This window comes from Hyperolius riggenbachi, chromosome 11 (genome assembly GCF_040937935.1).
Source record: "Hyperolius riggenbachi isolate aHypRig1 chromosome 11, aHypRig1.pri, whole genome shotgun sequence".
NCBI classification, from domain to species: Eukaryota; Metazoa; Chordata; class Amphibia; order Anura; family Hyperoliidae; genus Hyperolius; species Hyperolius riggenbachi.
Genome location: NC_090656.1, coordinates 9,343,656 through 9,368,927, shown reverse-complemented (window position 1 = coordinate 9,368,927; position 25,272 = coordinate 9,343,656). Strand labels below are relative to the sequence as shown.

At 47.7% G+C, this 25,272-nt stretch overlaps 1 protein-coding gene across 1 annotated transcript in view; it reads right to left on the bottom strand.

The window, feature by feature from the left end:
- The window catches only part of ATP2C2 (ATPase secretory pathway Ca2+ transporting 2), a 214,591-nt gene that overhangs the window by 103,446 nt on the left and 85,873 nt on the right, over window positions 1-25,272 (bottom strand). The window contains exons 5-7 of the mRNA XM_068260802.1: window positions 23,594-23,629; window positions 18,317-18,378; window positions 14,286-14,394 (exon numbers count right to left, since the gene is read on the bottom strand). Coding sequence (XP_068116903.1) covers window positions 14,286-14,394; window positions 18,317-18,378; window positions 23,594-23,629 — 207 coding nt within the window. The remainder of the gene's footprint in view (window positions 1-14,285; window positions 14,395-18,316; window positions 18,379-23,593; window positions 23,630-25,272) is intronic.

Below are 25,272 nucleotides of genomic sequence, written 5' to 3'. Positions count from 1 at the left end.
TGCCACGGGCTGGAGGAAGCCCCAGGTAAGTGGATCTTTTTTTTTTAACGTTCCTTGGATGTTTCCTTTAAGGAGGGGAGACACAGAGAGCCCAGTATAGTGTAGTATGCACTGGAATTGTGGAAAGGTAAGTATAGGATTATACTCACAAGTCTGGGTTACCATCCAGGTAACCACTATATAAGCAGGTGGGGAGTATTGGACCTGTCCCCACGCAGGATTAAGAAGTCGCTTTCTGTAGATCTGAAATAAGGGGCCAAATCCCCTCCACCAGGGGTTGACTCAAATGCTGTACATAGGTACAGAGGCGCCAGTAGTGTAAAATTTGTTAAAAGGTTTAAAAACAGAGGCGCTAAGCTGATCACCTGGTCACACGAGTTGTTATACTCCACATTTATTGCCTGATGAAGTGGGTTCCAACCATGAAACGAGTTGCACTGTTTTGGAGTAGGTGAATAAATTCTTTTTGTTGAGAAAAATCAACAGTATATTGTGTCTGCATTGAGGAGGTAAGTCCACCACTACCCTCCCTGTTTTTAAACCTTTTAACAATTTTTACACTACTGGGGCCTCTGTACCTATGTACAAAATCTTTCATCTTGCCCATTTTGACATCAACTATCATGATAAATGTGTCGTCCAAAGCTGAGCGTTCCTTTTATAAGCAACTTTGCATTATGTCACTCTTTGTCACTGTTGGACTGGTTTACTTTCAAATAAAGTGTGTCTCTAATTGATTTTTCTTGATATTAGCTTCTGAAATGCATGCACAGATTCCGATCACAGTCTGTAAGGGGAAGGACCACACTGTGAGCCAATCAACCACTACAGCATACATGTCAAACTCTGTCCGGTGGGACAAATCTGTCCCACAAGTGGTTACCCCACTTTGCATTATGTTTGGCCCACTGTAGACCACCAGGGAAGCTATAATGGAGGTGAAGTCCTAGATCACCAAGGAAAGCACTAGACACGAGGGAACTGCATAGAGAAAGGAGGGGGGTGCCAGGGAACAAGGTGCCAAAGAACAGTTTAGGGGTGCAAAAAGGGACCTATTTTAGGGGTGGGAGAGGGACCACTAGACACCAGGGAACTGTATAGGGAAGGGAGGGGGGCCACTAGACACCAGGGAACTGTATAGGGGAGAGAGGAGGACTGCTAGACACCAGGAAACTGTATAGGGGAGGGGGGCACTAGACACCAGGGAACTGTATAGGGGAGGGAGAAGGACCACTAGACACCAGGGAACTGTATAGGGGAGGGAGGGGGGCACTAGACACCAAGGAACTGTATAGGGGAGGGTGGGAGGCACTAGACACCAGGGAACTGTATAGGGGAGGAAAGGGGGGGCACTATACACAAGGGAACTGTATAGTAGCTATTAAATACCAGGGGACTTTAGAAGGGAGGGAGGGAGGTGGCCACCAGTGGCGTAGTAATAGGGGCTGCAGAGGTCTCGACCGCACTGGGGCCCTTAGTAGGGCCACGTCTGCAGCCCCCAAAGCAGCTCGGTTTCATTGTGTCACACTGCAGACCGTGTGTAATGTCACATTAATGGCCACTGCGACGGGCTGCGGTGGGGGAGAGTAGCGCAACGCCACTCACCGCGGTTAGTGTAAAATGGGCCTAAAGGTGGCCGTACCGCTCTTTTCTTGGCAGCCGATCAACCATCCAATTCAATAATAATAATTGGTGCAGTGGAGACCGTGCCAATCTCAGAATCCCGCCCCTCCATGAGCCCTATACGCACCGCTGGCGTAGAGCACGTAGCGTGTCTGATATCGGCGCACTTGGCCAATTCCCGAGACACCTCATGCAGAAATCAATCAATGGGAATTGGCCTGCGGCGTATGGGCAGCTGACAGATCTCTCTCTACTCAGATTCAATTCGAGAGAGATTGGCTGGATGGTGTAATGGTTAAGGGCTCTGCCTCTGACGCAGGAGACCAGGGTTCGAATCTCGGATCTGCCTGTTCAGTAAGCCAGCACCTATTCAGTAGGAGACCTTAGGCAAGTCTCCCTAACACCGCTACTGCCTATAAAGCACCCCCTAGTGGCTGCAGCTCTGGCGCCTTGTGTCCGCCAGGAGAAAAGCGCGATATAAATGTTATTTGTCTTGTCTTGTCTATCTCTTGGTGGAACCTGACCATCATCACTAGATGTATGGCTACTAGGAGTCGGACATCTGAGGTGACGATATACTGATGAGAAAAAAAACCTTTTTTTTTTTTTTTATATCCCAATGTTTTATTTTATATTTACAACTAGTTTTTTAAGTTTTTACTGTTTCGTTGTCTCTGCTCAATGACACCTTCATTGAAGTATGCCAGAGCACAAATCTATGAATGATTGACCCTTTTTATCTCTTTCCTGCTCTCAGAAGCCATTTACTGCCAGGAAAGTGTTTTATGGCTGTAATTCCTTATCAGTGAGGGTTATGTTATAGTCTGACCCAGTCTGACCCAGGCAGAAACTGTCACTTGCATACCTGATGTTTAACTCTTTCAGGCATAGAAAGAAAAAAAGGAACACAGCCTAGACATTTGTGTGCTAGGCACCGTACATACACATGGAGGCAGGTGGTGGGTGGCTTTCTCTGGGTGGTGTGAGCCCCAGAGTGAGCTGTCTGCACCTGTCCCTCCCCCCCTCCCAGGGTGTATTGCAAGGGAGCAACCCTGAGCCCCACAAGCTTGGGGTGGCCCTTGCTTCACTCCCCTTACACGTGTTGCTCCCAAGTCATGCTCATATGTAAGGAGTTTCTTGGGCAAGTCTCCTTAACACTGCTACTGCCTACTGAGTGCGCTCTAGTGGCTGCCTCGCAAGCGCTTTGAGCCCGGCAGGAGAAAGGCGCTATACAAATACTGCCATTATTATTATATGGCAGAGTGTAAGGATACACATGTATGTTGTAAGGTAGAGGTCTGTGCTTTGGGAGGTGGGTGTGAGCAGCTGTTCCCAGCGCCAGCCACACTTGGAGGGGTCGCCTGCACTTCCCAGCCTCCCCCTCCAGGGTGCTGCTACAGGGTTTCCGAGCAGTGAGAGGGCTTGGAGCTCTGCGGCTCCCCGGGGCACCCCTAGATAGTGCTAAATGTTGCGCAAACTAATCCCGGCAAAGCAACTGGTTTGCGATAAATTTGTTTTAGACCCTGCATATTATGGCATTGCAAATGAATATTTGCATGAGCAATGCCTCGTGGTTAAAGGGGAACTGAAGAGAGAGGTATATGGAGGCTGTTATGCTTATTTCCTTTTAGACAATACCAGTTGCCTGGCAGCCCTGCTGATCCTCCGCCTCTAATACTATTAGCCATAGCCCCTGAACAAGCATGCAGCAGATCAGGTGTTTCAGTGGTTCAGACTTATAAGTCTGATCTGACAAGACTAGCTGCATGCTTGTTTCTGGTTTTAATCAGATACTACTGCAGAGAAATAGACCAGCAGGGCTGCCAGGCAACTGGTATTGATTAAAAGGAAATAAACATGACAGCCTCCATATACCTCTCTCTTCAGTTCCCCTTTAAAGAGGAACTGTGGCGAAAATCTTAAAATTGAAAACGCATACAAATAAGAAGTTCATTTCTTCCAGAGTAAAATGAGCCACAAATGACTTTTCTCCTATGTTGCTGTCACTTACAGTAGGTAGTAGAAATCTGACATTATCGACAGGTTTTGGACTAGTCCATCTCTCCACAGGGGATTCTCAGCATGACCTTTATTTTTTATAAGGACATTCCCTGAAAAAGATTTATACGCTGATGCTGGCCAGCCTCCCTGCTCGCTGCACACTATTTTGGCAGTAGGAAGGAGCAACTGCCATTCACTAAGTGCTTTTAAAAATAAAGAAAACCCTGAGAACTCCCCTATGAGAAGATGGGCTAGTCCAAAATCTGTCGGTAATGTCAGATTTCTACTACTTACTGTAAGTGACGGCAACATAGGAGAAAAGTAATTTATGGCTCATTTTACTCTGGAAGATTCGTCCTTATTTGTATATGTTTACATGTTTTTAAAATTTTAAGATTTTCGCGACAGAGGTCCTTTAAGCCAAATAGGCCAAATTTGTAAAGCCAAATATATCAGGTTTTAACTTGGCGTTTGATGCACATTATTCTGCTGCCGTGTGACTGTACATAAACATGTCTAACTCATCATGTCACATGTCACCTCAGTTGTCCTTTAAGGGCCCTTTTTCACTATAGCGTTTGCTGAATCGCAAAATCTCAAACCGCTAAGGATTTTCAAATCGCTACGGTTTGCTTTTTAACATAGGAATCGCGGTAGGTCATTTCCACTACCGCGATTCGTTTTTTTACTTAATCGCAAACGCACGGTGGAGCGATTATTGCCACGATTTTGCTATGCAGTGCATAGCACAGCAAAATCGCGATTGCAAACGTTGGGAAATCGATGCAAAATGTTGTACTTTTGCTGAATCGCAATCGATAACGTTCAGCGCGAACGCTAGCGATTGCTAGTGGACAAGGGGCCTAAAGGATGAAGTTGATGGACACTGTTTTTCAACTGCAATAACGATGACATCCAGTAGCTATCACTATCCGCTCACAGCTGTCGCCGCGGACCTCTACCTACTCACATCAGTCTACGAGAACAAAGTACCAAGACGAGGATAAGCGAGTAAACAGGTAAAACCAGATCTCCAGTTCACAGAGCAAACATAAGGAAATACAAGCCGTAGAGAAACTCATAACTAATCTTCCCGGAAAGAGCCGGCTGGTGTTTACAAGAGTCCGCGGCTCAGAAACGCGGAACACAATATCATTGTGGAACCTGAGAAGCAGTGTTGTGCGGTAAATGGCGTGGAGAATCGCATTGTCTGCAGTGAGGCGCAGCACAATGAGGTTTACTGAAACGCTAGGCAGCAATACAGCGGATAACGTGTCATCAGGTAGAGGAAAATTCTCACGGAAAACAACCCATTCACTTTAACCACTTCAGCACCAGAGCAATTTTATCCGCCCATTCGTTTCTCATTAACTTGCACAGACGAATATCTACGCCCCTTAGTAACGATAATAAGACACAGGGACACCGGGAACCCGATATCGTGTATTATCGTTGTGTGAGCTGGTCTATTGTAGTAAAAATATACTCACAATTCTGGGTTGCCTTTGAATGCAACCACCATCAAATCATGTGGAGAAGTACCGTCTCCACTCGACCTTGTGGGTCGCTGCTCCCGGGAGAAAAATCACCACTGTATAACTACGGTGATGTAACCTCGCGTGGTGAGGTAATGTATAGCATATAACACTGTGGGAGGCGCCCCTATGTTTCAATTTATATAGTGTATATATCAATGATATCAATTAACGTGCTATATATCAAAGAATGAAAACCGTGGGCGCCCACGCTTTTCGTTCTTTGATATATAGCACGTTAATTGACCTGAAGAAGCGACTTCGTCACGAAACGCGTTGTCCCTAGTGCTTAATAAATTGATTTCTACTACCCTAATGTGTATGAGTCTTACTACCAGGTAAGACGCATTATTCTTACCTTTGATCAATTGTCTATACCAGGGGTAGGGAACCTTTTTGGCTGAGAGCCATAAACGCCGCATATTTTAAAATGTAATTCCGTGAGAGCCATACAATATGTTTCAAACTGGCAAAGTGTGCGCGCGCAGCAGAGGGCTCACATCCCTGTTGCCATGGTGATGTGTATACAGTTGATCCGCCGGGCAGCGGAAGTGTCAGACATGTCTTTAGCTTCTCTTGGGTTTCAGCAACATCAGCAATTTCCCTGAAAGCCAGACAGGAGAAATACCGACTAACAGCTTGTACAATTAGCTAGTTGATTTGGAAGTGGATTCACTTTGTAGGACAAGATCCAGGGACATGGCACTTTGGCCCAATAGGCTGCCTGTCAAATGACAGGCAGCCTATTGGGCCAATCAAAGTGCAGGGATCTCGTCCTACAAAGTCACTGGACCTGACAGGTTACAGGGTGGGACAAATGGAGCAGCCGTTCGTTTTGGGGGTTACGCGAGTAAGTTACAGCAGTAGGGTGCATACTAAATTTTACATGCGCTGCCGCACTAAGCTGCGCTGCTTGAGCTTAGTACATCAGCTCCTACTGATTTGTATGTGAGCCAGATGTAGCCATCAAAAGAGCCACATCCGGGTCCCGAGCGATACGTTCCCTACCCCTGGTCTATACACTATATAAATTGAAACATAGGGGCGCCTCCCACAGTGTTATATGATCTACGCCCCTTGGAGGTTAATTGGTGGAACCTAAAGTAAGAGGTATATGGAGGCTGCCTTATGTAACAATGCAGATTGCCTGGCTGACCTGCTGGTCCTCTGCCTCTAATACCGTTAGCCATAGACCCTCAACAAGCATGCAGATCCGGTGTTTCCCACTGAATGCGGACCTGACCCCAGAGCTTCCTCTCTGCTCTAAAAGATAAAAAAGCATAATAACCTTTAAAGAAAAACATTTTTTTTGTTACAGCCTACAAAAATCCTGCAATAAATCTGCAGTGTGACTACTTTATGCTTTCACAGAAGCAGACATATTGTTAAAGAGGAACTGTAACATCAAAATGTCCCCTGGGAGGTACTCACCTTGGGTGGGGGAAGCCTCGGGATCCTAATGAGGCTTCCCACGCCGTCCTCCATCCGTCAGGGGTCTCGCTGCAGCCCTCCGAACAGCCGGCGACAGACCCGACTGTCCAATTCAATATTTACCTTACCGGCTCCTGCGCAGGCGCTCTGGTGGCTGTCGGTTCCGAAGTAGGTGGAAATACCCGATTGTCGTCGGGTCTGCTCTACTGCGCAGGTGCAAGTCTACGGCGCCTGTGCAGTAGAGCGGACCCGACGGAGATCGGGTATTTCCGTCTAGTTCCGAGCTGAAAGCAGCCACAGCGCCCCCGCTGGAGCCAGCAAAGGTAAATATTGAATTGACAGTCGGGTCTGTCGCCGGCTGTTCGGAGGGCTGCAGCGAGACCCCTGAGGGACGGAGGATGGCGTGGGAAGCCTCATTAGGATCCCGAGGCTTCCCCCACCCGAGGTGAGTACCCCCCAGGGGATCCGATGTTACAGAGTCTCTTTAACATCCTGTGTTTACACATTAGCAGTCTCGGCCGATGACTGCTGAATTTCTGTGCTGCCACAGCTGAGAGATCAAATGACACTTTTGATGACTTACAGACGAGGGGGAATTAGACGGGCTAAACTTTCTAAAAACAGACAATACATTTCCTTGTGTCCTGAGCAAGAGTTCAGATTCACTTTAAGTATGACTGGATTAGCTGCATGCTTGTTTCAGGTGTGTGATTCAGACACTATTGCAGCCAAAGAGATCAGCAGGACTGGCAGGAAACTGGAATTATTTAAAAGAAAACAAATATGGCAGCCTTCCATATCCCTCTGAAAATTAAAAGTCAAAATAACCACAAACAGGTCATACTCCTGTGTAGTCTACTCCTCATTCTCTTTCTCCTCTCCTGCGTCCCATTTGTCCACTGTGATCAATGGAATTCTCCGTCCTCCATTTTGAAAATGGCCTTTACCCCATAACAGCTTCCTGGTCAGCACACAGTTAAACTGTAATATCGCCCACTTGAGCCATAGGGAAACATGGACATTACCTTGCACATTCAGTTGTAACTGACAGCAGCTGATATATAACTGGCAGCAACTGGTTTATTTCAGTTCTGACAAAATCTTGTCAGAACTGGAATGGATCACTGTAAAAAGAAAATGGTGATCTTCTGAGAGGAACTGATAGTGAGGTAAGTATGTCATGTTCATTTGCAGCTACGTCATGTGTTTATTTTAAAATTTTTTACTCAGTACAGGTTCTCTTGGTCTCAAACTCAATTTACCTGGGGGCCGCAGGAGGAAAAGTCAGGATGAGGCTGGGCTGCATAAGGGATTTCACAAAATCGCCCGAGCCGGGGGGGTCAATCCACCGGCATTTCCTGGAAGGGGCAGAGCTTTCAGCTTCAGCTCTGCCCCTCCTGACGTCAATAGCGGCGGATCGCCGGCTCTGCCCGCCCCTCTCACTCTTCCTTCACAGAGAGGGGCGGGGGAGAGGCGGCGATCCGTGCTGCGATTGACGTCAGGAGGGGCAGAGCTACAGCTGGAAGCTCTGCCCCTCAACGTAGTCGTGAATGTTTGCCCGGGGGATTTGGGGGCTCTGCAGCCCTCGTTTAGCGGCGGGGATGTGGCGGATTACTTGGGAGCACTGACGCGAACTATAAGGTAAAATAGGCAAAAATAGTTCGCTTCCGTGTCTCTTTTGCCGGCGCGGGTCACAAAATGTTGTACCGAGGGCCGCAAATGGCCCACGGGCCGCGAGTTTGAGACCCCTGCTTTAAGGTGTTCTTTCATGCTGACTAGTGATGAAAGAATCATCAGTCTACCATCCATGACAGACTTCTGTGGAATACTGGCCTTGTTCACATCTAAAATCAAACAAGCAAGTGTTTTGCGATTTTGTGCGTGTTTTTTTAGCGCCTCCCAGTGCTTGCCTGCGGGCTGTTTTTTTTAAAAGCACTTTTCTAAAGCCCTTTTGCAGAGTGATTTTTAATTCACTCCCTGACGCAAGTCAGGAAACAAACTCTTTGACCCGGAAAAGAATAAACACAATGATTTTATTCGTTAAAATCGCAAACGCAATCGCTGCACAAAGCCATTTTGTGAGAGTTTAGCGTTCTTCCTATACCTTCCATTATAGCAAAATCGCCCCAAAAATGGTCCAGACACCGCTTTGCGAAGCACAAAGCGCACGCAACGCGCTGATATGAACCTTCTCATAGAGATTCATTGCACAAGCGTTTTGTGGGCGATTTTGAAAATCGCCTGCGCTTGAAACAAGGCTGAAAATGCCCTAGATGTGAACAAGCCCTTATAGCAGGATATGCATGTATGTGGGTAGCGTGTGGTTTAGCCGGTGATCTTACACTGCACAATGTGAGTTTGGCGGAGCAGGAAGATGAAAGGGCCTCAGTGTGGTATCTGAGCTTCCAGAAATAACCTCTTGTCAGAAGCAGGAACTGAAGGCCCATTGTTCGGCCCTCTCGCTCATTCTTCTCTCGTATCCAGGGAGCACCACCGCCAGTTATGAGGAATTTTAACCCCGCTGCTTCCACTGTGGTCAGGTGACTGCTTCGCGTCAGTGGTCAGGGCTCATTGTTCCCGCCACAATTAGGTGACCCGAGGGAGAGGCGTGGCCGCATAAGCCATCAGATTGGGCCATTGGATCAGGCGATCTAGCCTTAGGAGGTAATCTATAGCCTCGTCCAGGTGACAGGACCACGGTGACGAGACGCAGGGAGGAAGCTGAGTCATCTTACACAACGACAGGCCACTGAGTGACATACTTCCACATTGTCGGGACATTGCTGCTAGGCGAAGCATCTGCAGAATGCAGCCAATCCAGCTAGTGAGGTCCAACTGTCATTCCCAGACTGCGAGTGAGACATACTGATATACAGTATATAGATCCATGTGATTGGGTGACTGAATCTGCAAGTCTCTGATTGGCAGGTCGTATGGCTGGCACACACCATGCAATTTCCCCTCAGATCGATGGGTTGAATCGATCATTTCTGACAGGTCCGATCTGATTTCCAAAATCAGTTTAGAACTGTTGATGTGACCCATCGACCAGACGGGAAATTTCATGGTGTGTACCAGCATCAATCTCGCAATCATGTCTTATGGGCAGGGAACCTCCTCCTAGGGTTTCTTAAAGGAAAGTTCTGAGGGGAAAAAAAATTAAGTTCTACTTACCTGGGGCTTCCTCCAGCCCCTGGCAGTGATCCTGTGCCCTCGCCGCAGCTCCGCTCCCCGCAGGTGGCCCGGGGTCCCCTCCCTCTGGTGCAGATGCCGAACTCGCCAGGCCGGCGTCTTCTGCGTCTGCACGAGTGCGTGGCTCACGTGGCTTGGAGCTTTCTGCGCAAGCTCAGTACTTCTGCAATGTGTGGGCAGATCGACCTCAAAATCGTCCACATGCTGCCACCTGCTGGGCCGGCCTAAAGTGCAGCCCCCCACCTCTACGCCAGCGCACCTCCTGGCCCCTTCTGGTGTCTGGCATCACCAAGAGCGCTGGTACCATGTGACTTGACACATGTTGTGACATCATACATGCGCTCGCGGTGACGGCGGGTACTGGAGGAGGCCAGGAAGTCACACTGAGAGTTGAGGCTTTAAAACCACTGCACAAGGGTGTGTGTGTGAAAGATCGGTTCAGGCGGCCGTGTTGTGGTTCCAATTCGGTAAAATGATCTTCTAGTGAGGTAAGCGTCTGGGTTTTAATTTTGTAGTCATTGGTTTGCTTTAAAGGACACCTGCAGTGAGAGGAGGCGTCCTTATTTATTCAGTTTTAAACAGTACCATTTGCCTGGCAGCCCTGCTGATCTATTTGGCTGCAGTAGTGTCTGACTCACACCAGAAACAAGCATGCTGCTAATCTTGTCAGATATATAAACATATACAAATAAGAAGTAAGTTTCTTCCTGAGTAAAATGAGCCATAAATTACTTTTCTCCTATGTTGCTGTCACTTAGAGTAAGTAGTAGAAATCTGACAGAACCGACAGATTTTGGAATAGCCCATCTTCTCATGGGGGGTTCTCAGGGTTTTCTTTATTTTTTAAAAGCACGTAGGCCTGGTGCACACCAAAACCCGCTAGCAGATCCGCAAAATGCTAGCAGATTTTAAAAACCCTTTTTCTTATTTTTCTGTAGCGTTTCACCTAGCATTTTGCGGTTTTGGGAAGCGTTTTTGGTGTAGTAGATTTCATATACTGTTACAGTAAAGCTGTTACTGAACAGCTTCTGTAACAAAAACGCCTGGAAAACCGCTCTGAACTGCCGTTTTTCAGAGCGGTTTGCGGTTTTCCTATACTTTACATTGGAGGCAGAAACGCCTCTGCAATCCAAAATCTGCAGCAGCCCGGGAGTATGCGTTTCTGCAAAACGCCTCCCGCTCTGGTGTGCACCACCCCATTGAAATACATTACCCAAGCATTTCCACATCCGCAATCGGATCTGAAAACGCGACCGAACCTCTCTGGTCTGCACTAGGCCTTAGTGAATGACAGTTGCTCCGTCCAACTGCCAAAAAAGTGTGCAGCGAGCAGGGAGGCTGGCCAGCATCTTTGTATAAATCATTTTCAGGGAATGTATAAAGAATAAAGGCCATGCTGAGAATCCCCCATGAAGAGATGGACTAGCCCAAAACCTGTCTGTAATGTCAAATTTCTACTACCTACTGTAAGTGACAGCAACATAGGAGAAATGTAATTTATGGCTCATTTTACTCGGGAAGCAATGTACTTGTCATTTTTGTATGTGTTTTAAATTTTAAGATTTTCGTGACAGTTCCACTTTAAAAGGAAGTAAATATGGCAGCCTTCATATACCTCTCACTTCAGTTGTCCTAGGTAGGTACACACGTAGAATCACTATCACCTGCAGGGATTGTAACTTGATCTCTTGGGCCACAGTTCATGGCTGAGTTCTGTAGTGACACGTCTTGTTGCTGTGGAGAGGGAAGGCGGGACGACATGCAGCGCATAACTGCGTGGTATGGAGTGGGAGGGGCTATGGAGCAGAACAACGATATGAGTTGATCTGGGAGGCCGGATCTCTCGCTGACGCATCGGTGCCGCTGTACACACGCTAGATGCTTGGCAGAGGCGCCCCGTCTTCACCAAGAACGATCTAGCGTGCGTACAGAAAGTTAGTGTGAAGCGGTGTGGCAAATGTACATGAGGGGTGCTTCGCAGCTATCTTGTCAGAAGCCAGATGAGAATATGTCATTAGACACATTTCATGGAGATTGTAAAATATACAGGCACTACTGGTGTATGAAAACAAAGGACAGCTGAAGTCTAAAATAAAAAACAGGTACTCCCCTAAGGAGAGGAAAGGCTCTGGATCCTATAGAGCTTTCCTCTTCCTGTTCCCACTTGCGCATGCGCACAACAGAGCTGCCTATTTTCAGGAGTACTCGGGCTCATAAAGACTTCCGAAGTCTCCCGCAGCGGAAGTGAGCAGTCTCTAGCCCATCAGTCGAAGACTGCTAAAGGGGGAGAAAGCGCTGCAACGAGGGGGGGGTTATTTTAATTAGGCTTCAGGTTCACTTTAAGGAATGTCCTGTCACTTAGAGAGATCATGTTACCTTTAAAGGGAATATCCGAGCTCATAAAGAAAACAAATGTAGGTCGGGAGAAATGGCGCATGCACAGTACTGTCACGCCGGCCGCCGTGGTGACGACTGACGTCAGCTTTCATGAAGAAGGAGCCCGACACTCGGGCCCAGCGTCGCCGGGAGACGCCGGGGAGCCATTTCTGACCAAGGCCTGGGAGAAGAGCCAGATGGACGCCGAGGGACCTCCCGACCTACGGTGGGCTGGAGAAAGCCCCAGGTAAGTTCAGATTTTGATTTTAGTTAGAGCTCGGATTCCCTTTAAGTGGGGTGCCAGAATCAGAGCAGGAGGAGGAAGATATATCACGCTTCCGTGCGAAAGCTGAGGAAGATGAGGTGTTCTGTGTTAAATAGTCAACTACGTCCTGACAACCCCCCCCCCCCCCCCCCCCCCGAGACCCCGTGCGCAGCATGGCCAATCAGCGCCAGGCAGCGCTGAGGGGTGGATCGGGACTCCCTGTGACGTCACAACGTTGATGATGTCATTCCGTTAGTCGCCATGGCGACGGGGGAAGCCCTAAAGGGCTTGATCGCCGGCGGCGATCGGAGGGGTGGGAGGGATGCCGCAGGGAGAAGGGAATCATGTAGCTAGCGCTAGGCTAGCTACAGGATTTAAAAAAAAATTTTTTTCAAAAAATACTGCTGCGTCACCACCCTGGCACAATCAATAGAACGCCAGGGTGGTCTTATTAACCCCCAATAGCATTCCTTGGTCGTTTAATAGTCCTCTTAACCCAAATACTATTCACTGGTTGTCGAATGGTCCCCTAAACACCCAATAGTAATCCCTGGTTGGCAAGTAGTCCCCACATCCCCCCCTGTATTCCCTGGTCATCTAATGGTCCCCCCCCATAATATTCCATGGTTCCCCCCCCCCCCCCGTACTTTCCCAATCTCCACCGCCCCCCGCGGCAGAGAACGCAGTGGGCGGCACTAGCACTACTCACCCCCTCCGACCGCTTGGTGTCCAGAGGCGTCTTCTCCCCTTAGTTTAAGGGCATCGGGTCAGACACCCAACATTTGGGGCACCTTGGCATAGATTTCGGGCTCCGGCACAAAATCTTCCCCTCTAGCCACGCACCTGTTGGCCACAGTTCTTGCCACAATGATGTTTTGTGCCACGAGAGATTAAAGTGAACCTCCAGACTAAAAATCTACTGAAAAGCAGCACTGAAAAGGCTTGCTGTTTTTTTTAACAGTTTCACAGCATCAGAACTTTGTTTTTCTTACCCAAGCCTCATTTTCAGCTGCACAGAAAAAAAATGCCCGGGCATTTTTCCCTTGATGCTGTGCAAAGCATCATGGGGATTTCTGATGATATTGTTCTACTTATGCTGTTTTGGCGCAATTTTTTTTTTTTTTATTTTGAATGTGAGATTTGAAGCCTAGCGCCAGTAGCTGGGAGGGGTGATCAGGACACAGGACTGTTGGAACTGTGTCTCATGCTCCCTGTCACCTCCTTTCAACCAAAAAGATGTCTGCCCCCATGAAAAAAATGGCTGCCCCCATGAAATCACAAACATTTGCCTGTTCTATTAAAACAGGGTGGGTAAGAGATTATATTACCTATCTATTTTAAATAACATAACTAATGTAACTTAAAGTGGACCCAAACTAAAAATACAAGATTTCAGAAATAAAATCTATTTTCGAAATTATAATAATAAATAGCAGCCTTTTTTCAGCTGCATGATGGCAAATATAAAATATTTTACATTTATTGGAGAAACCCCTCCCTTCCTTTCATATTGCCGGGACAGAATCCGGCAGACTGGTGGAGTAGATGGTGTCCGGCAATGGAGGAATTGCTAATGGCTGCCACCTGTATAACCCTAGCTATGAAAAGAGAAGGGTGAAAAGCATGCACTGAAATGCTCATAGGCTTGAAGGAGTGTTTATTTATATTTGTATGTGTCAGAGTGGTGCAACTAAATATTTTGAATTAAAAAAATGTTTGGTTTGGGTCCGCTTTAATGACAGTATGCTTGTTTAGGCTGAAATTCTTCTTAAACTTGAAAGGAGCACGAATGACTCTAAGCACAACAGTAAATTCTGCCATAAGTTTAGTACTAGCGATGCTAGCACCGCGCGAGTCCTTACCTCTATCAGTCTGATATCTGCAGGAACTCGGTCACCCACCGTCAGGCAGATCACATCGCCGGGGACCAGCTCCCGTGCCAGAAGATGCTGCAGTTTCCCTTCTCGAATGCTGCACACACAGGAGAATAACGTTAGAGAATCTGTACTCTAATATTCTTACAATAAAAAGCATACCATTCTATTCATTATTTTCTCCTGTGCCCCTCTGTGCTGTTTCTGCCACTCTCTGCTGCAATCCTGGCTTGTAATTAACAGTTTTAGGCAGTGTTTACAAACAAACTAACCAGCTTCTAATAGGCTCAGCTAAGCATAGTGTGTGAGTCATTCAGAGTGTGCAGGGGGCCTGCAGAGGCACGGCCGGCCTTTGACCTGTGCGACCGGAGCGGTCGCACAGGGCGCCGGCCTCCAAGGGGCGCATGTGCAGGGGTTTCTATTCCCCTCACTCGCGGCCCCCTCCGATCTCCGGCACTCACTGTCAGCCCTGTTCAGCTGTGGGTGAATCGGCAGCTGTGATGACAGAGGGAGCCCAGTGGTGGCACTGTGTATCTCAAATACAGGAAGTGCTTTCCTGAATGAGCACTTCCTGTATTTGAAGTATACAGGGGCTTCCCTCGCTCTGCCATCAATGCTGCTGGACCACCCACCGCTGAACTACATGGCTGGCAGTCTGAGTGCCGGGGATGGAGGGAGCCACCACAGAGAGGAACTTGTTGCAGCCCACAGGTCTGTGTGACAGGAGCACATCGCCCAGCTCCCACAGAGTGCCAGCAAACTGCAAGCAAGGGGGACAGCAGAGAGGCAGGTCAGTCACTCAGGGGGCTTTACATAGATAGAAATGCAGCCTTAATGGACCGTACTTTGTGCAGCACACACACTCACTCACTCACTCACTCTCTCTCTCTGTCTCTCTTCCCCCTCTCTCTACTCCTACCATCCATCCATCCATCCATCCCTATATCTGTCTGTCTCTCTATCTCCCCATGCATCCATCCATCCCTATATATCTGTCTCTCTCTCTCTACTCCTCCCATCCATCCATCCATCCATCCATCTATATCTGTCTCTCTCTCTCTCTCTCTCTCTCCCTCCCCAAACATACATACATCCCTATAGCTCTGTCTCTCTCTCTCATATATGTCCCTAGATTATCTATTCCTATATCCTGTCTGTCTATCTATCTATCTATCTATCTATCTATCTATCCATCCATCCCTCTCTCTCACCCTCCCCCCCCCCCTATGTTTTTCTCTCTCTCTTTTTCTCCCTCCTATCCCTCCTTCCCTATATCTGTCTGTCTCTCTCGTCCTCTCTCTTTCCTCCTCTCTCTGTCTCTCCCTCCTCTCTCTGTCTCTCCCTCCTCTCTCTCTCCCTCCTCTGTCTCTCCCTCCTCTCTCTCTGTCTCTCCCTCCTCTCTCTGTCTCTCCCTCCTCTCTCTGTCTCTCCCTCCTCTCTCTGTCTCTCCCTCCTCTCTCTCTGTCTCTCCCTCCTCTCTCTCTGTCTCTCTTTCCTCCCCTCTGTCTCTCTTTCCTCCCCTGTCTCTCTTTCCTCCCCTGTCTCTCTTTCCTCCCCTGTCTCTCTTTCCTCCCCTCTGTCTCTCTCTCCTCCCCTCTGTCTCTCTCTCCTCCCCTCTGTCTCTCTCTCCTCCCCTCTGTCTCTCTCTCCTCCCCTCTGTCTCTCTCTCCTCCCCTCTGTCTCTCTCTCCTCCCCTCTGTCTCTCTCTTTCCTCCCCTCTGTCTCTCTTTCCTCCCCTCTGTCTCTCTCTCTCCTCTCTCTGTCTCTCTCTCTCCTCTCTCTGTCTCTGTCTCTCTCCTCTCTCTGTCTCTGTCTCTCTCCTCCTCCTCTCTCTGTCTCTCTCCTCCTCCTCTCTCTGTCTCTGTCTCTCTCCTCCTCCCCTCTCTATCTCTGTCTCTCTCCTCCTCCTCTCTCTGTCTCTGTCTCTCTCCTCCTCCTCTCTCTGTCTCTCTCCTCCTCCTCTCTCTGTCTCTCTCCTCCTCCTCTCTCTGTCTCTCTCCTCCTCCTCTCTCTGTCTCTCTCCTCCTCCTCTCTCTGTCTCTCTCCTCCTCCTCTCTCTGTCTCTGTCTCTCTCCTCCTCCTCTCTCTGTCTCTGTCTCTCTCCTCCTCCTCTCTCTGTCTCTGTCTCTCTCCTCCTCCTCTCTCTGTCTCTGTCTCTCTCCTCCTCCTCTCTCTGTCTCTGTCTCACTCACTCACTCTCACTCTCACTCTCAATGTATATATATTTGTCTGTCTGTCCATCCCAATATTACCTATTCCTTGTGTGTGTGTGTGTGTGTGTGTGTGTGTGTAGGTGTAGGATGAGGGGGGGGGGGGGGGGCACCATAATCTGGCTTCGCTCAGGGCGCTGTAAAACCTAAGGCCGGCCCTGTGCAGAGGGTGTGTATCGCTTCTACCAATCACAAGCAGCCCTGCACATTCCACACAATCAAGCCTTAGCCTGACAAACAGGACAGAGGAAAGATACATTGATTTATTACAGAGACAGTGCAGTTAGGAAAGACTGCAGTAAGCTAGAGCAGATTAGAACAGGCATAGGAACTTATAGGATAGAAGAACTAAGGCTGAAAAATTTGTTACAGAGTCTCTTTAAACATGGCTTATCAGAGATAAACCAGAGTCCTCCTGCTTGCCAATCATTAAAGGAAAACTATCAAACCAAGGGTTCTAAAATCACAATCCCTACTTTTCAAGTTAAATATCAGAGGCAAAAGCTTTAATACATTGTGTGTAGGATTTAGCTCTATTGGAACAAATCATTCTCAAAAGGGGTGTCTGCTTCAATGCACAGACAGTGTTGTTTTTTTTGCATTTCAGACTACAGAGTATTTTTCTCTGAAAGCAAAAAAGTATGAAAAGCTTTGATGTCACAGACAATGACAAATGTTTATAACAAGCTACATTTCCTCTCCTGTCTTCAGACATTTCAGTCAGAGACAGGCAGCTGCTGAGAGCTTTCCCTCACACACAGAGTTAACCGATGCACTGTGAGGGAATTTCCCCTCCCCTCATGGTTCACTCTCCCCTCAGATTTGAGCAGACTTGCAATCAGTTGAAGGACAACTGAAATGAGAAGAATCAGGAGGCTGCCATATTTATTTTCTTTTAAACAATACCAGTTGCCTGGCAGCTCTACTGCTCTCTTTTGCTGCAGTCATGTCCGATTTAGACCAGAAACAAGCATGCAGCTAATCTTGTCAGATCTAACAATAATGTCAGAAAGACCTGATCTGCTGCATGCTTGTTCAGGGTCTATAGCTAAAAGTATTAGAGGCAGAGGATCAGCACGATAGCCAGGTATTGCTTAAAAGGAAATAAATATGGCAGCCTCCATATACCTCTCAATTCAGTTGTCCTTTAAGAGTACAAGGAATTTGATGCATTAAACTAAAGAGATAAGCAATTAAAATGTATACATCATTAGTTTCAAGAATTTGCTCTCTCAAAAAACAAAACAAAACAAAAACATGTTCATCGACAGTGTTCCTTTAACTTCTGATTGGCTGCAATGAGTTACCACCCACTATTTACCATGTGCTATGCAGGCAATCTGCAAGCTTATATATGCTTATGATTCATTTAACTACCTAACGACTGTGTCACGCCAAAGGGCGTGGCCGCGGCGGCAGCCTCAGGACCGCCTAACGCTAATTGGCGTCAAGTCCTGGGGCTGTAATTTGCATTAGAGCTCCGCCCCCTCTTCAGTCTCCGAGTAGCTATTCCTGCTTGGGAGACTGTTAGACGGCGTGATCGCCGCCTATTTACACTGTGCCGCACTGCTCAGGGTCCCTTTAAATGCTTCAGAAAACAGGACTGTATTCAACACAGTTGGTCGAATAGGACAGAGAAACTTTTTTTCATAGATAACAACTGAAAACTTTTTAACCCTTCCTGTACTGGAAAACATGAGACTTTTTTCCTCGCTACTAATATTCTATGTCTTAGCTGTACTACACATTCAATTCATTACATCATACAGGTTTGCTTTAAGGTGCCCCATGTTCAGCCAGGAAACTCACCAGTTGCATTCTGGGGGAACCAATTTGTTTAACTCTTCCAGAGATTTCTCTGAGCGATATTCCTAGAAGAACAGATATGGAATCATAATTCATTTTCAGCAAGTTTCACGTCTTAGCTTTAAACTACTAAATAGTGATTAATAAATTTTTGCAATGAGACTCCGATTTATAATTCAGCTTAACATTTTTAACAATAAATGTTTTACATTTTTAAAAGGAAACCTGAAGTGAGTAAAACTATTGAAAATAAACACATGACGTACCTGCAAATGAATATGACATACTTACCTCACCATCAGTTCCTCTCAGAAGTTCACCATTTTCTTCTTACAGTGATCCCTTCCAGTTCGGACAATATTTTGTCAGAACTGAAATATACCAGTTGCTGTCAGTTATATATCAGCAGCTGTCAGTTACAACTGAATGTGCAAGATAATGTTCATGTTTCCCTATGGCTCAGGTGGGCGATATAACAGTTTAACATTGTGCTGACCAGGAAGCTGTTATGGGGTAATGGCCATTTTCAAAATGGAGGAAGGAGAATTCCATTGATGTTTGTGGACAAACAGGACGCAGGAGAGGAGAAAGAGATTGATGAGTAGGCTACACGGGAGGTAAGTATGACGTGTTTATGTTTATTTTGACTTTTACTTTTCAGTTCAGGTTCTCTTTAAGGGTACCTGAACTAAGTAAAAATGTATGAGGTGGCCACACAGTATATGGGGGCACTGAGGAACCCTCAGGTATGGCCACATCATACATTTTCTGTCAATGCAGGTGTGCTTTAACTACCTAACGATCGCATCACGCCAATGGGCATGACCGCGGTGGCAGCCCCAGGAGCGTCTAACACCGATTGGAGTCAAGTCCTGGAGCTGCAGTTTGGCAGGGAACACGTGCGCGCATGCACGATCGTTCTCTGCCAGTTCACGGAGCAGAGCTAGCAGCAGGCCATTTTCTGCCGAAAGGGGAAGTAATTCCCCTTTGTTTACCTTTTGGAGATTGCAGCGCTGTACGGCTGACACTTGGCTGTCCCCGGATTGGCTGGGGAATGAAGTCCTCTGATAGGCTGATGCCTATGAGAGGCGGAGGCGAGTGCCGATCGCCTCCCTATGGTGATTAGGTTGGCACAGGGGGAGGGAGAGGGATGCCCGCGCCATCCTCCTACGGTCCGCCGTTCCCCGCCGCCATCACCATTCAATTATTCGTCTAACTAGACGAATACAACTGCGCCTGTGGTCACGCGTGTCCCAGCTCCCGCTCGCGTCTCCGGGAGCTTACATCGCAGGCAGCTCCCAGAGACGCGAGCAGGAGCTGGGACGCACGTGGCCATAGCCGCACAGGTGCAGTTGTATTCGTCTAGTTAGACGAATAATTGACCAGTGCCAGCGGCGGGGAACGGAGCATCGGAGGAGGACGGCGTGGGACATGACCGCTGCAGGGGGCTGGTAGAAACCCCAGTAAAGGGTCTGTTTTTACTTTCAAAGCCCCCTACAGAACCCCTTTATGCCTGGTACACACTATTAGATTTTCTGGCCGATTTACCGTCAAATCAATTATTTCCAACATGTCCGATCTGATTTCCGATTGAACTCCAAGCATTTTCCAATCGATTCCCTATCGAAGTGAACGGAAAACGATTGGAAAATGCTCGGAAAATCGATCGGAGAGCAGATTGGACATGTTTGAAATAATCGATCTGACAGTAAATCCGACAGAAAATCTCACAGTGTGTACCAGGCATAAAAGCATTAAACACAACATAAAATTAACAGCTAAAAACATCTATTTTTCAAGGAACTGGAAGGGTTAAAACTCCTGCTTATCACCTCATTTAGCAGCATTATTGGAGTATGGAAGTGTAGGAAACCGTGTAGCCAGGGGGGGAAGCAGATAACTTTATCGCCTTTATTTATACATTCAAAATACGTCAGCACTATCTTAGTCTTTCATATTAATTTTTGACTGTCTTTAATGCATAAGGGTGAACATTTAATTTTGAGTGTAATCCCATTGAACCCTTTCACTGACTGATCCCAAGATAACTTTCTCTCCTTTATTTGCTCACAAATTACTTAATTAGGAGTCAGTCTGATCATCTGTCCGGCAGCTAGCAACAATATCAGTTAACTTTAACGCTCGTACACACGTCGGATTTTTTTAAACGACCCGTCGTTTGGACATCCGGTCGTCAAATAGGCCGGACGTCAAATCGGGCGTGTGTACAGTCCGTCGTTCAGCTGATAAGACTGGTCTTGAACTATTCGCCTGGCGGATCGTTCAAGTCCAGTCATATCAGCTGAACAACGGACTGTACACACGCCCGATTTGACGTCCGGACGACTGAACAACCGGACGTCCAAACGGTGGGTCGTTTAAAAGAAATCCGACGTGTGTACGAGCCTTTAGAGAGGTGTAAATATGCATTTAAAAGATATCAGAGCAGTCTTAAAGGATACCCGAACTGAAATGTGACATAATGAGATAGACATGTGTATGTACAGTGCCTAGCACACAAATAACTCTGCTGTGTTCCTTTTTTTCTTTCTCTGCCTGAAAGAGTTAAATATAAGGTATGTAAGTGGCTGACTCAGGCCTGACTCAGACAGGAAGTGACTACAGTGTGACCCTCACTGATAAGAAATTCCAACTATAAAACACTTTCCTAGCAGAAAATGGCTTCTGAGAGCAAGAAAGAGGAAAAAATGGGGAATTTCTTATCAGTGAGGGTCACACTGTAGTCACTTCCTGTCTGAGTCAGGACTGAGTCAGCCACTTACATACCTGACATTTAACTCTTTCAGGCAGAGAAAGAAAAAAAGTAACATAGCATAGTTATTTGTGTGCTAGGCACTGTACATACACATGTCTATCTCATTATGTAAAATTTCAGTTCGGGTATCCTTTAAGATGCCCACACTTCTAACAATGTATTGGCAGATCTATCAAGAGACAGATCTCTCATTGATTGAATCTGATCGGAAAAAGATCTGTTGAGCGCCATAAACCGCACGCCGATTCCCGATCAAGATCAGCAAGAAATATTTGGGCATTGTCCTAGTGACGCCGTCTCGTCGACCCCGGCACTGTCCCACGGTTGTGGCTTGTCCCGATATTACACATCGTTACTGCTGATCACCCGATCTAACATGTCGGCCCTACATCTTGCAGCATGTCCTATCAATACATGCGACCAATGCTCGAGGGCACGGATGGTCGATCGGCAGCCAAGTCGCGGGGTGTATAGTGGTTAGCACGGTGGCGTAGTGGTTAGCTCTCTCGCCTTGCAGCGCCGAGTCCCTGGTTCGAATCCCAGCCAGGGCACTATCTGCAAAGAGTTTGTATGTTCTCTCCGTGTCTGCGTGGGTTTCCTCCGGGCACTCAGGTTTCCTCCCACATTCCGAAAACATACGGATAAGTGAATTGGCTCCCTCTAAAAAATTGACCCTAGACTACAGTACTTACACTACATAATATAGACATATGACAATGGTAGGGATCAGATTGTGAGCTCCTTTGAGGGACAGTTAGTGACAAGACAATATATATATATATATATATATATATATATATATATATATATATACATACATACATATACATACACTGTACAGCGCTGCGTAATATGTCGGCGCTATATAAATACTAAGTAATAATAATAATAATAGTCTTTCATATTCATTGTTTTACAATGTTTAATCATTAGGGGGACATTTTGAATGTAATTCCACATTAACCCTTTCAATGCTCCATATACACTGACGTAAAGGATTATTAGGAACACTATACTAATACGGTGTTTGACCCCCTTTCGCCTACAGAACTGCCTTAATTCTAAGTGGCATTGATTCAACAAGGTGCTGAAAGCATTCTTTAGAAATATTGGCCCATATTGATAGGATAGCATCTTGCAGGTGATGGAGATTTGTGGGATGCACATCCAGGGCACGAAGCTCCCGTTCCATCACATCCCAAAGACGCTCTATTGGGTTGAGATCTGGTGACTGTGGGGGCCATTTTATTACAGTGAACTCATTGTCATGTTCAAGAAACCAATTGGAAATGATTGGAGCTTTGTGACATGGTGCATTATCCTGCTGGAAGCAGCCATCAGAGGATGGGTACATGGTGGTCATGAAGGGATGGACATGGTCAGAAACAAGGCGCAGCTAGCCCGTGGCATTTAAATGATGCCCAATTGGCACTAAGGGGCCTAAAGTGTGCCAAGAAAACATCCCCCACACCATTACACCACCACCACCACCAAGGCATGATGGATCCACGTTTTCATTCTGTTTATGCCAAATTCTGACTCTATCGAGACTCATCAGACCAGGCAACATTTTTCCAGTCTTCAACTGTCAATTTTAGTGAGCTTGTGCAAATTGTAGCCTCTTTTTCCTATTTGTAGTGGAGATGAGTGGTACCCGATGGGATCTTCTGGTGTTGTAGCCCATCCGCCTCAAGGTTGTGCGTGTTGTGGCTTCACAAATGCTTTGCTGCATACCTCAGCTGTAACGAGTGGTTATTTCAGACAAGGTTGCTCTATCAGCTTGAATCAGTCGGCCCATTCTCCTCTGACCTCTAGCATTAACAAGGCATTTTCGCCCATAGGACTGCTGCATACTGGATGTTTTTCCCCTTTCACACCATTATTTGTAAACCCTACAAATGGTTGTGCGTGAAAATCCCAATTACTGAGCAGATTGTGAAATATTTAGACCGGCCCATCTGGCACCAACAACCATGCCACGCTCCAAATTGCTTAAATCACATTTCATTCCCATTCAGTTTGGAGTTCAGGAGATTGTCTTGACCAGGACCAAAACCCTTAACTGCATTGAAGCAACTGCCATGTGATTGGATGATTAGATAATTGCATTAATGAGAAATTGAACAGGTGTTACTAATAATCCTTTGAGTGTAAAGTGAAGCCAACTTGTAAAACTCAGTTTAGTTTTGTTTTTTTCCATAAATTGTTATGGAGAAAATGTTCTGTCCATGAATGTTATCATGCTGTGGCTAATCTGTTTAGTCCCATTTAAAGAAGACAGTAGCGCATTTGGATTAATAAAGTGTAAGTGGCCCAGACAGGAGGAAAGCAGTCTGTGCTGCGAAAGTCTCCGCTGAAAGGTCATGCTGGTAATATTTACCTAGCGGGACTGCCAGAGATAAAAGGACAGCTTGTCAATACATACAAACGTCTTTTCCCTCCTCATCAAAATACCTTCACTGTCCCTCCCCGGCCCCTCCCGCCTGTTACATGTGACTACGTACCTGCACAAAGGCCACAGTCACCACGATGAGGATTGCCTGCAGCAACAAAAAGACAGAACAGGTCACCTTCATAGTATGCACAGAACAATGGTGGGGTGAGGTTGTGTGCTGCATAGCGGCAGTAGGCCCGCTCTGTGTGAGGACAATGCCTTAGAGGCTTGGAGATGCTGTACACAAAACACTTGGGTGTCACAGGACGATCATTCAACATGCAGGCAGTAAAGGCAATAAATATTTTGACAATGTGACGAACCCAGGTAGCTGGGGGACACTGGTACACTGCAGACCAATCCCCAAACGTTTCAGCTCCGCATGAAATTATCTGAAATCGGCCTAGCGATGACACCTGCTTGGCTGCACTTGAATATAAATGTCCAGTCCCTCCGGAGGGATTGGTCTGCAGTGTACCAGTGTCAGTATATGGGCAGGCAACCGGTCTGTCTCTTGGTCAATCTGTCTATACATCAGTCATGATCATGTGCTAAAGCAGGATGTGATAACAGCAAATCAGAGCTTTGCAAATCTATCAGCTGATCAAACAAATCACATGCTTCTCCAAGAGTTCTCCTAGACATGCCCATCACTACTGGGGGGACAGAGTGAGGTAGCTGGGGGACAGAGAAGGGTATCTGGGAGGTATAGAGAGAGGTAGATGGGGGGCAGAGAGAGGTAGCTCAAAGACACAGAGAGGTAGCTGGGGGACACCGAGAGGTAGCTGGGGGACACCGAGAGGTAGCTGGGGGACGCCGAGAGGTAGCTGGGGGACGCCGAGAGGTAGCTGGGGGACGCCGAGAGGTAGCTGGGGGACGCCGAGAGGTAGCTGGGGGACGCCGAGAGGTAGCTGGGGGACACAGCGAGGTAGCTGGGGGACACAGAGAGGTAGCTGGGGGACACAGAGAGGTAGCTGGGGGACACAGAGAGGTAGCTGGGGGACACAGAGAGGTAGCTGGGGGACACCGAGAAGTAGCTGGGGGACGCCGAGAGGTAGCTGGGGGACGCAGAGAGGTAGCTGGGGGACGCAGAGAGGTAGCTGGGGGACACAGAGAGGTAGCTGGGGGACACAGAGAGGTAGGCGGGGGTCATAGAGAGGTAGCTGGGGGACACCGAGAGGTAGCTGGGGGACACCGAGAGGTAGCTGGGGGACACCGAGAGGTAGCTGGGGGACACCGAGAGGTAGCTGGGGGACACCGAGAGGTAGCTGGGGGACACCGAGAGGTAGCTGGGGGACACCGAGAGGTAGCTGGGGGACACCGAGAGGTAGCTGGGGGACATAGAGAGGTAGCTGGGGGACATAGAGAGGTAGCTGGGGGACACCGAGAGGTAGCTGGGGGACACCGAGAGGTAGCTGGGGGACACCGAGAGGTAGCTGGGGGACACCGAGAGGTAGCTGGGGGACACCGAGAGGTAGCTGGGGGACACCGAGAGGTAGCTGGGGGACACAGAGAGGTAGCTGGGGGACACAGAGAGGTAGGCGGGGGGTCACAGAGAGGTAGCTGGGGGTCACAGAGAGGTAGCTGGGGGACACCGAGAGGTAGCTGGGGGACACCGAGAGGTAGCTGGGGGACACCGAGAGGTAGCTGGGGGACACCGAGAGGTAGCTGGGGGACACCGAGAGGTAGCTGGGGGACACAGAGAGGTAGCTGGGGGACACAGAGAGGTAGGCGGGGGGTCACAGAGAG